Below are 14943 nucleotides of genomic sequence, written 5' to 3' on the forward strand. Positions count from 1 at the left end.
AGGGGCCATTAGAATATTTCTTCTCCATCTCTCCTTTTCCAGTGTTGAAAATGTGTTACAATTGTTTATGCTATGGAACATTTGTTTAATGATGCAGATATGTTGCATTATTTTATGTTACATTTGTTTAACTCTGTGAAGCTGTATTATTTTGCCTGTCTGAAACACCTGACTGGTCTAATAAAGAGCTGAACGGCCAATAGCCAGGCAGGAGAGAGGATAGGTGGGTCTGGCAGGCAGAGAGAATAAATAAGAGGAGAAATCTGAGAAGAGAGGATCAATGGGGCAAGAAAAGAAGGAGAGGAGGACATTGGGGGCCAGCCACCCAGCTACACAGCCAGATGCTGAGTAAGAAGTAGAAAAGATATACAGAAATAGGAAAAGATAAAAGCTCAGAGGCAAAAGGTAGTCGGGGATAGTTTAAATTGAGAAAAGCTGGCACCGGGCGGTATTGGTGCACACCTTTAATCCAAGCACTCGGGAGGCAGAGGCAGGCGGATCTCGAGGCCAGCCTGGGCTACCAAGTGAGTTCCAGGAAAGGCGCAAAACTACACAGAGAAACCCTGTCTCGAAAAACCAAAAAATATATATGGGTTGGGGATTTAGCCCTGGGTTTGATCCTCAGCTCAAAAAAAAAAAAAAAGAAAGAAAGAAAGAAAGAAAGAAAGAAAGAAAGAAAGAAAGAAAGAAAGAAAGAAAAGCTGGCAAGAAACAAGTCAAGCTAAGGCCAGGCACTCATAAGTAAGAATAAGACTTATCTGGGAGCTGGGTGGAGCGCCCCCCCCCCACACACACACACACCAAAGAGCAAAGAGTAAACGAAACCACCAACACTCCATAGCACCGAACCCCATGGCTTCTAGTGCAACCACATACAGCTGACTAATGGGCTGATGGCACAGGGCTTTGAGTCACCGGTGGACAAGACTGCCACCTTCTGGGGAGATGGCTTCCAGACAGTCACACACTTGGGACCCAGTCATGCTCAGATAAATCCTTCTGATGAGGATGAGATAGCCACACAGAAGGACTCTCCACCTGGCCCTGCCTACCTCCTAAGGAGTCCATGCCTGGGTACCGGCAAGGTGAAGTTGACCTGTGAGGATAAGACAAGGAAGAACTCTACCAAGAAGAATGCTAAGTGCTAGGAACAGAGGGGACGGCTGTATTAGGAAAAGCTAGTGAGTGTCTGCAGTGGCGGGATGAAACTGTGCTGCGCCTTACTATAAATTCTCTAGTTTTATTCCCTCTTCCGGCACTAGTGTTTACCTCCCTCCCTGAATTAACTGTTCGTCTCAGAACAGAGGCGCCTCTCTGTATCATAGTCCTGTGTGTATTCACGGAAGCCACCTCAAATGAGAGGACGGCGGAAGCGCGGACGTCAACGGGAATACAAAGAAGCCCACGTTCACAATTAGCCTCAGCTGCCAACTGGACAGGCTCCCAGAGTCACCTGGGAAGAGGAACAACACTGTAAGAACTGCCTCCATCAGACTGGCCTTTGGGCGTGTTGGTGGCACAGTTTCTTAATTGCTCACTGCGCTCTCCAGCAGTCTTCTGAGCGTTCTTCTACAGCTGCATTGGCACTGAACGGCCTCTGTACGGGTCCTCTGGAGGAGCAGTCAGTGCTCTTAACCATCTCTCCAGCCCTGCCACTTGGGCTTTTTAATACCTACGCTAGCTGGGGTAACAACGGGCCTTCAGGGCATGAGGATAAGAACAGGAAGACTCTTCCAGAAGCCGAAGTGGAAATCCAGGGGAGAAATCACCACAGCTGGGGTGGGTGCTAGCAGGTGAGATGAATGATTTTAGAAACTGTCGATCAAACTAACAGAACTCTTGTTGGCTAAACTGTGTTTGCAAGTGGGATTGCAAAAAAAGGAATTATAGGAAGGGAATAGATTGTTTTAGTATGAGCGACTGGATGCTGTTTTCTGAGATGGAAAAAAAATGGAAGAAGAGGGTTGGGAGAAAATAAAGACTTCCATTAGGAAGGACATTACAGAACTGGCCAGGTGACTCACCTGCCACCTGATGCAAGCCTGATGGCCTGAGTTTGATCCATGGTACCCCCCAGAAAGGTGGAAGGGGATGTAGGAATTACGGCTCACCAGGAGAGACCTCGCCTATTATGTTTAAAGACTGCTGTGATTAAGCTGTGCATGGCTCTAAGTTACTCTGCAATGTGTAAAAACAGCGACTTTCAGGCTGTATGTTGCCATGGTAACTCTATTTTATAAGCAGAATTTGGTCCCGTGTTGAGTGCAGAGACAAAAGCAAATGGTTTTGTATCTCGTTGTACATGTAGATAGCACCTTTTCAACATGGCCATAAGCTCAGAATAATAAGTAGTTCTTAAAGTACAGAGGTGCTGCCTGGAAACTTTCCAAAGTAGATTGAGAACATACGAACAGGGTATGTTAAAACCATATCAAGAAAAAAAAAAAAAAAAACAGTTTGTGAACTTACCAGACACACCGGTATGAAGAAGAGTATAGCATGTCAACCCCACAGAGACAGGACGCCTAACACTACCATGACAAACCCCACGTCCTTTCATGGGACCCCGACCATGTGCACCAAGGACCAATAGGCAGAGGACTCCCAACTGTCCAGGCCTTCACCCAGATCGTCTCCATTACTGACACAGCCTGTTTGATTGCTGTCTGTCTGGACCTACACCTGCACCCAGCCTCTGCAGGCAGATAGATCTCTGTGAGTTCAAGGCCAGCCAAGTCTTCCTAGTGAGTTCCAGAACAGCCAGGGCTACACAGAGATACCCCAGTTCAAAGAAGAGGAAGGAGGAGGAGGAAGGAGGAAGAGCGAGAAGGAGGAGGTGTACTTGCCAATGGCCTCCTAAAAAGGGAAATTGGGACTACTTGGCAAGTCCAACCAATGAAACTGAGACTACCAATCATACATTTATTTTTTACTCAATAAATTCTGACATTGTGGACCATCTAGGTTTCAAGCATAGCACACTCATCACAAGGACCCTGTTCCATTTCCAGCACCAGAAAAAAAATTTACCCTGGTGGCACACACTTGTAATCCCAGCCCTCAGGAGGCTGAGGCAGGAGGATCAAGAATTCAGGTCAGCCTCAGTTACATACTGACATTTTTGTCGCTAAGTAAACAAAATGAGACACAGCATCAAGAAGGTGCATGTTAAAATTTGGGAATACAGCAGGGAGGCAGGGAAAAAGCCTGAGGAACAAACCGAGGAGACTGTAGTGTTACAGAGATGAGGTCTGTGCCTCAAGAAGGGAAGAGCTATGTGTACAGAATGCTGCCAAGAGATTGAAGAAGATAATACCACCACCCCTATAGCTAGTGTCTACACCTCCCGTGAACCAAAACCTGTTCTACATCCCTCACGGGTACTAGCCCTGACCTTTTTACAACACCCAGGACACAAAAGGACCCATTGGACTTTATGATACAGAAGTCAATAAAAGGAGTTTCTTCATCCAACAAAAATTATTAAGTTCTGCCTTCATGAGAGTGTGAGGTAAAGAAGTAAACACAGAGACACAAATTCGAGTTGGATATATGTTTTAAAGAAAATTCGCAGGTCAAAAACTATTTAGTATGAGGAGGAAGCAAATACTTGAGCTGAGAGTCTCCCAGCAGAAGAAAAAGTGAGGTGATTCTGAGGGAGGGTGCCCATTCTCCTCAAGAGAAAAAAAAAACGATAAGGTGAGTGGAAGTGCTCTAAAGTTAGAGATATGCCAGGTCAAGTTCAAGATCAGGTCAGGGAGTTGAAGATGTAGCTCTGCTGAGGGAGAGAGCGTGTATCTATCCCACGCAAAGCTCTGGGTTCCTTCCCTTCCCGCCATAAACCAAGTACAGTGGTCCATGCCTGTAATCCCAAACACTGTGGAGGCGAAGGCATGGGGATTAGAAGTTTAAGGTCACCCTCTGCCACCTGAGTCTGAAGCTAGCTTGGACTGTATGAAATTTTATCTTGAAAACAAAACTCAGGTTCATGATAAGGCTAGATCAAGTGAGGCTTTGTAAGCCCATTAGATTACATGCTACAGAAGATGGGAACTACCTCTGGGGTAGTTGAGAGCGGGAAATATGAGTGTAATGTATATTCGAGAAGACTCCCCTGGCTCCGATGTGGATAATGAATTGGAGGGTAGGGCTAAGAGCCAAAGCAGGTGGCCACCTCGGGCTATTGTGGACTAGCAAGAGAAAAAAAATAGCATACAATGGTAATTTAGATGCTAAGAAAGGGCCATAGACCATAGTGCAAAGTTAGAATTTGTTAATGTTTTAGAGCTGTCAAGGATGTTGGACACATGGAGCTTCATGTGGATATACAAGAGAGGATGCTAGATAATTGAGTTCTGGGGAGAAGTAAAACTGTAAAAAATTTGAGAAGCTACTGGCAATGAAGTCACGGAACTGATGACATCATCCAGAGAATTCTAGAAGAATCGGAGAGGACTAAGCCATCAGTAGCTTCAACCTAAAGGCTGGGAAAAGACGGCTCCAGGCAAAGGAAATGTCAGGAGGGATCTACCAGGTAGGACAGTATCCCAGGAGACAAGGGAGATTCCCAAGACAGAAGGAAATGTGTCAAATGAAGGTTCCCCTTTGCTCTGGGCAGGACAGAGATCATTGTGACCTCAACAAAAGTGGCTTTGGCTAAGTGGACAGAATGAAATCTTAATTTAACTAGTTCTCAAGAGGACACTGAAATCATGACTTTTAGACAACTATTTTGAGGATTTTTTTTTTTTTTTGTCCCCTTTAAGTCAAGTAGAGAAATAGAGTGGTGAACCAGGAAGGGAAGGGTCCATGGAGATGAGGGAAGACTCTGTGATCATTTTTCAGGTGGAGTAATCATGTAATATTTGTGTATCAATGGGGACGGTCCAAGAGAGAGGAGACCCCAACGATGCAGCAGAGAGAGGGGAGGAGATCCCAAGGATGCAGCAGAGAGAGGGGAGATGGGGGCTGTCGAGATGGCTCAGCATGTGAGGTCACTGCTGCATAAGCCTGGTGATCTAGTCTAAATTTGATTCCCAGAACCCACATAAAAGCAGACCCTACAAACTGTCCTCTGACTCTTCCTGTCCAGCACCATGGCACATATGCACACCCACATACATCCATCATCTACATACATACACTAATTTTTAAATTTTTTTTTCAAGACAGGGTTTCTCTGTGTAGCTTTGGCGCCTGCCCTGGAACTCGTTCTGTAGCCCAGGCTGGCCTTGAACTCACAGAGATCTGCCTGCCTCTGCCTCCTGAGTGCTGGGATTAAAAGTGAGCGCCACCACCACCCGACTTTAAAATTTTTAAAGTTAGATGAGGAGGCAGGAATGGCCATTAATAGATGTAAGAGACAGTTCACTCACCATTGACTGGAGAAAGGGGGTACTTATAGATGCTGCATTGTTGTAGACTTCAGAGAAAAAGACGAGTGTGTGATAGTGCATGTTGCATGTGTGAGTGCACATACATGTGCTCAAGGAGGCCAGATGAGGATGGCTGAGTGTCCTGTTTTACCATTCTCCACCTTATTCCTTGAGACAGGGGGGTCCTGTCTGTCTCCTCCTGCCCCTGCCCCTGCCCCTGCACTGGGATTTACTGGCAGGTACAGCCACACTTATGACATGGGTGCTAAGATCTCAACTCAGGTCCCCATGCTTCCACAACAAGCCCTCTTACCCACTCTCCAACCTCAGCTGCATGTTTGTTTAAGTGATGTTGAGGAAGAGGGATATAAGGAAATAGGGAAAGCTGAACATGGACAATGATTTCTGGAATGTTTAGAAATGTAGTTTGGGATTGCTAAGCAGGATGGGGAGGCCACTTGAAGTTCAGAGGTCATGAATGTAGAGACCAAGCCACTTAGCTGTCTAGCTTCCTCTTGTAATATCTGTCTGTCACCAGAGAGAATTAGGAAAGTATAGCAGCACATGCCTGTAGTCCCAGTACCGAGAGGATTCAGGAGGATCCTAGGCCAGGCCAGCCTGGGACTTTCAGAAAGAGAGAGAGAGAGAGCACACTACTAAAATATGACACAGGGACAAAAGTGGGTCACAGAAGATAAGGTAAGAAGAGAGAGATCGTGAGGGAACGGTGGCATAGAATCAAAGATCAGTAGACTCAATGGGCTAAAGACGCTTTTTGAGCTAAATTTCGGTAAAAGGAGACGCATGATTGAGCTCAAAATATTGCACATAGCTGGACAGCATGCTTAAAAAAACGATTCCAAAATGGCAGAGCAATTGAAGCAAGCTGGGTGGAAGGGGAGCCCAAGATGGGGTGAAAGCCAAAATCCTCCCAGTGAGGGTGTCAGATTAAGAAGTCCAGTGGCTTACACCTGAGGATGCTGAGATCCCCACACATGGGACAGGGATGGGGTACACTAAAGAAGGGTTGATGTTTGTTTGTTTGTTTGTTTGTTTGTTTGTTTGTTTGAGGCAGGGTTTTTTTTTTTTGTGTGTGTGTAGCCTTAGCTGTCTTGGAACTAATTTTGTAGCTCAGGCTGGCCTCGAACTCAAAGATCTGCCTGCCCACCCGAGTGCTGGGATTAAAGGTGAGCACTGCCACAGCCTGGCACACTGGAGCAGTTTTGGTGAATAGAGGAAAGGGACTTACAAAGGTATTTAAGAAGATAATAAGGAGAAGAAAGGAAGGCACGAGTTCAAAGGTTATTTCAAGATACGATCCTGTGTTTGCTCATGAGACTGATTCATTAGAAAAGGGGAAATTGATGGTGCAGAGGAGTGGAGACAGATGTAAGAAGAGTTCTTCAGGAACAAGTGGAATCTGAGGCACACATGGAGAATGTGGCTTTCATAAAAAACAAGCACAATTTTCTCATGAAAGACCGAGAAAAGGGAGACTCAGAGTACCAGGCTTGGGAGGTAATAAACTGGTGGAAAGAAATTAAGTGAGTCCATGATCGACCGCTTCTATTTCTTGATAAAGTAGGAGGTAAAGTCTCCCAGTGGGTGAAGGATGGACGTGTGACGGTTGGAGGAGGAGAGGGAATTGTTTAGTCATGTCAGAGCCTGGGAAAACCATTTTACCCAGTGACGAGGGAGTCCTCCAGAAAGTACCCAGTGCCCGTTAAAATGTGTAGCAATGCAGCTGAAATAAAACCAGTGAGTACACTAATGCAGTTTGGGATAGCAAGAGTCAACTGCTACGGGTGACAGATCGTATAACTGAGGCCAGGTGAGAAGCACCTGAGTGAGACCATGGAATAGCAGGTCCAATGCAAACGCTCTAGTGAGGCGTTGGAGGTGCGCTTAAGTGATAACAAGCAAGGATGTTTCTGTTCAGGTCCCACCAGCCTTGTTACCTTGTAAATTTGAGAAGGACTGACCAGACCATGAGCAGTGAGGTGCACTCTTTCAGGCCTTGTTCACTGAATGTTTCGGTTCCCCTGGGCCCAAGCACCAAATGCTACCAAAAGCATCCTCCCTTCGAGGATCTGTCTCTGGTTGGGGAGTAAGAGAAATTATATAACAGAATGTCGCCAGTACAAATAGTAAGGACTAGTCCAAGTGTAACCTAGCAGGACAGACTGGTGTACTGATTCGAAGGATTTAGAAGGGATTCCGGGGGCTATCGAGTGCTTGCCTAGTAGTACGTGTGAGGAGGCACTAGGTTCAATTCCTGGAAGTGGTGAGGTGGTTTCTGTCATTATTAGGGTGCCAGTTTCCCATTGGAATTCCTTGAAGTGCAAAGAGAGGTGTCTGCAAAGCAATAGGTAGACGACACAAGGGTCAAGTTCCTTTCAACACGTGAACCTTCAGCCAGACTCCTGAGTTCTAGATGGGTGAATTTCGGCGGCAGGGTGGGGAGGGGTCGAAACCTACCGCTTAGGGAAGCCAGCTGGAGCCGCGGCAGGTATCTGGCTATCAAAGACGGGGAGGTCGTAATCACCGCGTTCGGAAGCAAGTCGCCTTTTCCACCCGCGTGGACCTGCGGTGACTGAAGAGGCTCACTGACCTTGCGGGCCTGGAGGGGTTCACTGCCCTTGCGGGACTGACGGGAATCGCTGACCTTACGGGGCTGGAGAGGATCGCTAGCCTTGCGGGACTGGGAAAGACTGCTGGTTTTGCGGGACTGCGAAGGATCGCTGTCCTTTCGAGCCTGGAGGGACTCGCTGTCCTTGCGGGACTTGGAGGATGTGGAGGCCCTGTGGGATTTGTGAGTCTTGGAGGGTTCACCGGACTCGGAGAACTCGTCATCCTCAATGTCCTCTTCATGCCTTTCCTCCTCACTCGCTTCGGCCTCTTCACCCTCAAGCTCGTTCTCCACCTGCAGGAGCCTGAGCACAAGGGGCTTCGCGTGGACTTCAGAGTTTGTGTCTGTTGTCGTGTTCTGCCCATCAGTCACCCCAGACAGCACGGATGAACCGGAGACATCTCCGTCGTCCATTCCAGGTAGAAGCTCCGGCTACCCAGGGCGCTAACTCTCCACCTGCCGCCTAAGCGCAATCCGCTGTGTAGACTGGAGATTTGGGACCGCCCGCGCCCCGCCCCGGACAGACTGAGCTCCGCCCCCGGGCCGCCTAGCCCCGCCCCGCTCATCATCTCTGCGCCTTGACTGTCCGGTTGCTATGGAGACGTGTTGCTCTCCCAGGGTGCGCCTCTGTTAGGTGCAGTGCCGGAGACAGAGAGTCTGGAGAGCAGGGATCCTGCTCCTTTTTCCGGTGTGAAGAGAGAAGCCTCAACAGCTCTCAGCTTCCTGACTGGTTAGGTTAGGTTTCCGCGGTACCCCCACACTCTTTACAAAGGCTGGGAGTGAACAGAGTTTTCAGACCCTCCCCTCCCCTCCCCTCCCCTTCCCGCCCCGCCCCGCCCCGCAATCGGTTTCTAGTAAAAATTCAGCAGTCAGAATGAAGACAGTACACGCTTAATATTCATCAGAATAATCCAGATCATTAACCTTTTCTTTACATGAAATTCTGCACGCCATCACAACGAAACACTTCTAAATACTTATGCATATTCAAGGACATCTCGTGTACCATTATGAGGCTCACTATCAAAGTGAGACTGTTAGCTGACAGATAGGGAGGGGGCTGCTACTAGGAGATAAAGGTAGCGAACTTCTAAGATGGCCAACTTCTTCCTCACCTTCCTGCCTTGAGACGGAAGCTTGGCGATTTAAAGCTTGGCCTTGTGGGTTTTGGTCTTCCACCAGCCGGCCCCTGCTGATGGATGACTGACTAGCTCAGCCCTGCTCAGGACATGCCAGTCAACCATTCTCCCTTTCTTCAAACTAACCAACCCTAAATAAATTTGGGAAGGAAAACTCTTCGGAGACTTTGAAACCCCACCCCTCGAGAAGAGACTGACTTTAGGCTTCCCAAGCCCCCCCTCTGCTTTGCAGAGGGTCTTTTCCTTGTGTGTCTGCGCATGTGTGTTTCCTCATCCCTCCCCCCACACACACACCCCAAGAAACGACTTCCTTCAACGGCTGATTCTGTCTGCGGTGCTTGAGGTTTCTCCGCCGGTATCTGTTGCTCTGCAAATTTTCCTGCCTTTGAATTCTTTAACTGGCAGAGAAAACAAACTCGACCCTTAGATTGTATCATTTCAAGACCCTTAGCCTGTATCACAACAGATGCTAATCATAGAATTAATCTTGTGAACAGCACAATCGTGTTCATGGATTTACTCATAGTGATACCTCTCATACATACCAGGTATTTTGTAGCCTGTTTGTCTCTTTCTCCCCTCCTCTTAACCCGTCTCCCAACTTCCTTTGTTTGTTTTTAAGACAAGTTGGCTTGCCACTATTTAATCCAGGTTAGTCTCAAACTCTTAAACCTGCTGCGACCCTCCTGCCTGAGCCTCTCAAGTAATAGGATATAGGTGTGAGTTTTGGTGCCGTCTTCTCTCTGTGTCTTTTAAAAATAATTACTTTTAGCTAATTGGTGGTGATGCATGCCTTTAATCCTAGCACTGAAGAGGCAGAGGCAGGCAGATTTCTGAGTTCCAGGACAGCTTGGTCTACAGAGAGAGTTCCAGGACAGCCAGGGATATACAGAGACACCCTGTCTTGAAAAAAATTTTTTCTTTTCTTTTCTTTTTTTTTTTTTTTTGGTTTTTCAAGACAGGGTTTCTCTGTGTAGCTTTGGAGCCTGGCCTGGAACTCATTCTGTAGTCCAGGCTGGCCTTGAACTCACAGAGATCCACCTGCCTCTGCCTCCCGAGTGCTGGGATTAAAGGCGTGCACCGCCGCCGCCACCACCACCCAGTTTATTTTCATTTTTAATTATGTGTGTGTGTGTGTGTGTGTGTGTGTGTGTGTAGATTTGTGCACTAGTTAGTATTGGTGCCCATGGAATCCAAAAGAGGGCATCAGATTCCCTTGAGCTGGAATTACACACAGGCAGTTAGTTAGCAGCTACCAAAGAAATTGAAAACTGAACTGGGATCCTCTGCAAGAGCAGTACCCCTCTTAAGGGACCAGCCATCTTTTCAGCCTCCCTCACTCCGTGTGTGTGTGTGTGTGTGTGTGTGTGTGTGTGTGTGTGCGCGTGCGCGCGCGCGTGCGCTTGCCTGTAAAGTGCTCATTTTCCTGGCCATAATAGTATGTGAAAGAAGGGCAGAATTGGTGATGTCTCAGTCTTCTGTTTATCTTCAAGGGAAAGAATGAAAATGTTAAGGAATTAAATCATCTGTCAAGACGTACAATTAAAGACACCATTAACACAACATTTGGGGGTGCTGGTACTTGAATTTACTGTCCTATAGAAAATTAAAGAAAATATTTTGTGGAAGTTATCTGGCTGGAACTAGATGACTCATTCTAGGGAGTGCATGTATCAGTCAGGCAATCTGTTGCTTCAAACTCACTTTTAAAAATCTGATTCCATTTTAGGGGCTGGAGTAGATGGCCCAGCAGTTAAGACCACTTACAGCCCTGGAAAGATGGCTCAGTGCTAAGGAACATTTACTGTTCTTGAAGAGGACCCGAGTTCCAGCACTTACATGGTGGCTTACAATTGTCCTTAACTCCTTCACAGGGGATCCAACACTTCAGACCTCTGCAGGCTCCTGCATGCTTGTGATGTGCATACCTAAACCCAGTCACACACACAGTTTTTTTGTTTTTGTTTTTTTGTTTTTTCTCCTGCAGAGAACCCACATAGTGGTTCACAACAGATTATACTCCAGTTCCAATGAATCTGGCACCATCTTCTGGCCTCTGCAGGAACTAGGCACACATATACTTGCATACATGCAGGCAAAACATTCAACACAAAGATTTTATTGCATTTTTCATTATGTATTGTGTGTGCATGTATACCTGCCACAGTGCACATGTGGAGGTCAGAGGACACCTTGGGGGCATTGGTTCTTTCCTCCCACCATGTGAGTCCTAGGGATGGAACTCAAGTTGTCCTGAGCCACCTCAACAGCTCCAAACTCATTTTAATATGAAGATGTAAGTATTGTACAATGATTCTTCAAGGTCTCCCAAAACTTTTAGAAAATGAGACCTTACCTCTAGTTCCAGATCTCCCTTTAACTATCACCAGAGGCATCTAGCTGTACACAGGTTGCCTAGCGACCAAGCACAATTTCCCCCACCCTGCAGAAAAACGGCAGATAGCTCGGACAGATAGGAGCCACAGGAAAAAAGAAGGCAGTTTTATTTTCTCCCATTGACCTAGCAACTTATAGATTCTTAACATTTTCTTTCTTTTTTTAAAAATAGAACAATAAAAACTTTTATTACATGAATGGTGATGTAATGAGCTATGAATGATGGTTAATTTGCCGTTCTGGGCTTTGATCTTCCTCAGACAGAACTCCAGCTCCTTGCCTTCTAGCACATAGCCATCTGCTCTGCCACATTGGCCTGGTCTTGAGGCAATACAGGCAAGAAGCTTGCCCTGCGGGAACTGCTCCTCCAGAAGACTGCTGATTTTTAGCGTTCTTTTTCCTTTCGTCGTATTTCTTTTGGGTTTTCTTTGATCGTTTTTGGTTTAATATTTCTTCCTCCTCAGGCGTCAGCCCCCTTCTTCTTGCGGCCCAGGGGCGGTGCATAGTGAGACTCATACCACTAACGGCTGTCGATAAGCACAGTGCAGTTCTTCACCAGGGTCTTAGTGCGGTCCAGCTCGTTATTGGACGCATTGTAGACAACATCAATGATCCTTGTTTTGCAAGTACAACACTCTGAGCCCCAGGAAAAGTTGCCCACATCCAATCTTAGGGCATAGTACTTGTTATTGCCTCCTGGGACTCGGACTGTGTATACGACGAGGGCCAATTCGTGTTGGCGGCAGCCGGCCCAGCCCGTACTTCCGCTTCTTGTGGTCGGGCTTTCTCTTACCCCAGGTCTTGCTGCACTTGTGCCAGCTTTCTTGAGAGATTGCCCATCGCTCGGCGCTGGCTGGAAAGAGGGATTCTTAACATTCTCTACCAATCACGTTAAAGACTATAGTGGAGCGCATAAGATCCCTCTTCTTAGATATTACCCGAATTTAGCCTTTAGTTAATTCATTTCCCCCTTAGTCACTTCCCTTTTGGGGTTGCAAAGGATAATTAACAATTATTGCCCCTCCATGTGATTCTTATCACCCATCTGTTTGCACTGCCAAGGGAGTACTGCTTGTAAGTGTATATATACCGGGACTTCCAGGGCACAGGAGGAGGAGATTTGGAAGAATAAATGACTGGACTAAGCTCTGTGTGCTGAGATTCTATTTCCCAAAAATAGTCCTTGCCGTTCATAGTTCTCTCTCCTGAGCCCCTGGGATGTATAATAATATTAAGGCTGGTCCCTCTAATACTATACAAGACAAAAAAAAAAAATTTAAAGACACATTCCCACTCTGCCTCTCATCTGGTGTATCAGGCTGGCAACAGACAAGTCTCTTGTCTCTTCCTGCGTGTAGGTAAGTTCTATTTCTGGGTTTGGGAGTTCTCGAGGCCACTGCTCTTTCCCAGCAGGTTCTGTCCTGCAGTGTTAAGTGCATTTACTTAAAGGAAAGGCATCTGCATTTTTACTCCTAAAAAGAAAGTTTAATTAAAATTTATTGCTGTTGATGAACCAACCACATTTGGGGGACTGGGGTGGGGGGTGGGCAGGAGTTCAGTCAGTAAAATACTTGCTGTGTGAGTGTGTGTGTGTGGGCCTGATTGATAGAGACCAGAAAAAACACAAAAGAGCATACAGGACTTATGGCTCCTGAGAAAGGACACCTAAAGCCACCTTCTGACCTTACATGTGTACACACTGTAGGGAAAGGGGGCCAGCTAAAAACAAACAAACAAACAAACAACAAAAAAAAAAAAAAAACTGACCCTGGGGCCCAGAACCAGTGAAAGAAACACAGTCTGAATCTGGGACCTGAGCCAGTGAAAGAAACACTTTATCCCTGAACCCAGAACCAAAGAAACATGCCCTGACTCTGAAACCAGTGCCAAAAAAACCCAAAACAAACAAAAAACACAAAACAAAACAAAACAAAAACAAACAAAAAAAACCCCACAAAAACACAAAAAAACACGCTTTGTCCCTGGAATCAGAGCCAGTGAAAGAAATATGCTCTGGCCTTAGACTGAGAGCCAAAAAGCTAAGAAAGGCCAGTGAAAGAAACACAGTTTGGCTCTGAAATCAGGGCCATGTCTGCCCCAACCATGAAAATCATCTACCTGGAGAAACTCCGCCCCTAAGAAATATTATATAAACCACCTGCCTGTTCAGTTGTCCGATGTTCTTTCCCACCCTGGCAGAGGCAACCACTCTCCTGGACTCCTCCTCCTCCTCCTCCAACAAATCTCTTTCTCAAGAGTCTGGGTGTGAAGATCTTCATTCCTCTGCTCAGAGAAGAACCTTGCTGGGACGTCCCTTAGGGGAGTGAGCAAGGTGGAGCAGAAAAGGTAACAAAGTTTGCTGGAGCCAGAGGAGATGGCTACATTTCTGCAGGAGTTTCCCCTTTAGCAGAGAGAAGCAAAAGAAGCAACATCTTGGTTGGGAGAAGCAGAGCTCTGCCAGGAAGCCCCCTTAAGTGGGGGCTGAGCAAGGCTCAGTTGTAGCGGCTCTCCAGGAGAGGGGCAGGACTGCTATATCCCATGGGGAGACCATCCCCCACTGCACCCCAACTCCAGGTATCGCCTGACTCCTCTGAGCAGTCAGGATACCTTTCCCTCCAGACTGAGCTGTCCCATCAGCTCCAGGTATTGCCTGTCTCTCCCGAACAGTCAGGATACCTTTCCCTCAGAATTGCAACACTCACGTACACACATGAACATACACACAAAACGTAAAGCAAAACCACAGGCCGGATGAAGTCGCTAATAACAAACTTTACTTTTGTGTGGTCATAACACCATGGTAGATGGCATGCTTGACATGTGTTAGGCTTAGGGTTCAACTCTCAGCACCCAGCACAAACAAAAATCCAAATTACTATCTAACAAAATCATTAAAAAAATTTCAAAGTTAAAAATCTTAAAAAAATAAAAAAGTAATCTTAATGAATTCTCGTTCTCTTCGTATATACACTTTGCATTGAGAGAATAGGAAATGGCTTATTTTTTATTGAAGTGGAAACATTTGCTTAAGCCTGCCATTTATCCCTCTTCGATGGCGGTTTGATGGTGAGCTGAGTAGTAGGGCCTGGTCCTAGTCACTTCTACATATTTATGGCCAGATGTGCAATCAGGTCTCGGGCATCTTCCATGGTGGAGGGGATCTCTGAGCCATTCTCAGCCACCTGAGTTCCAAACAAGAATATCTTCCTGTCATTCCCCACATCAGACAGTGCCAAAGCGTCGTGGATATCTGTAATGTGATAGGCGGCTTTAAGATCCTTCACCCACAATGGAAAAAGAATAGGAGACGGATGGTTAGTCTGCAATCTTTTTGGATACAAATACTTTCTCCTTATTCTAAATGACTCCACCATTTTAATACAGAAAATATTGAGACTCTGTT

General features: G+C 46.5%; 1 protein-coding gene and 1 pseudogene across 1 annotated transcript in view; both read right to left on the bottom strand.

Moving 5' to 3' along the window:
• Thegl (theg spermatid protein like) overlaps nt 1-8418 on the bottom strand; it is a 48918-nt gene extending 40500 nt beyond the window's left edge. The window contains exon 1 of the mRNA XM_036200921.1: nt 7854-8418. Coding sequence (XP_036056814.1) covers nt 7854-8418 — 565 coding nt within the window. The remainder of the gene's footprint in view (nt 1-7853) is intronic.
• Nucleotides 8419-8448: 30 nt separating this feature from the next.
• On the bottom strand, nt 8449-12585 carry LOC118591864 (annotated as a pseudogene).
• Between the last annotated feature and the right edge of the window lie 2358 nt (nt 12586-14943).

Source organism: Onychomys torridus, chromosome 10 (assembly GCF_903995425.1).
Source record: "Onychomys torridus chromosome 10, mOncTor1.1, whole genome shotgun sequence".
In the NCBI taxonomy this organism is placed as follows: domain Eukaryota; kingdom Metazoa; phylum Chordata; class Mammalia; order Rodentia; family Cricetidae; genus Onychomys; species Onychomys torridus.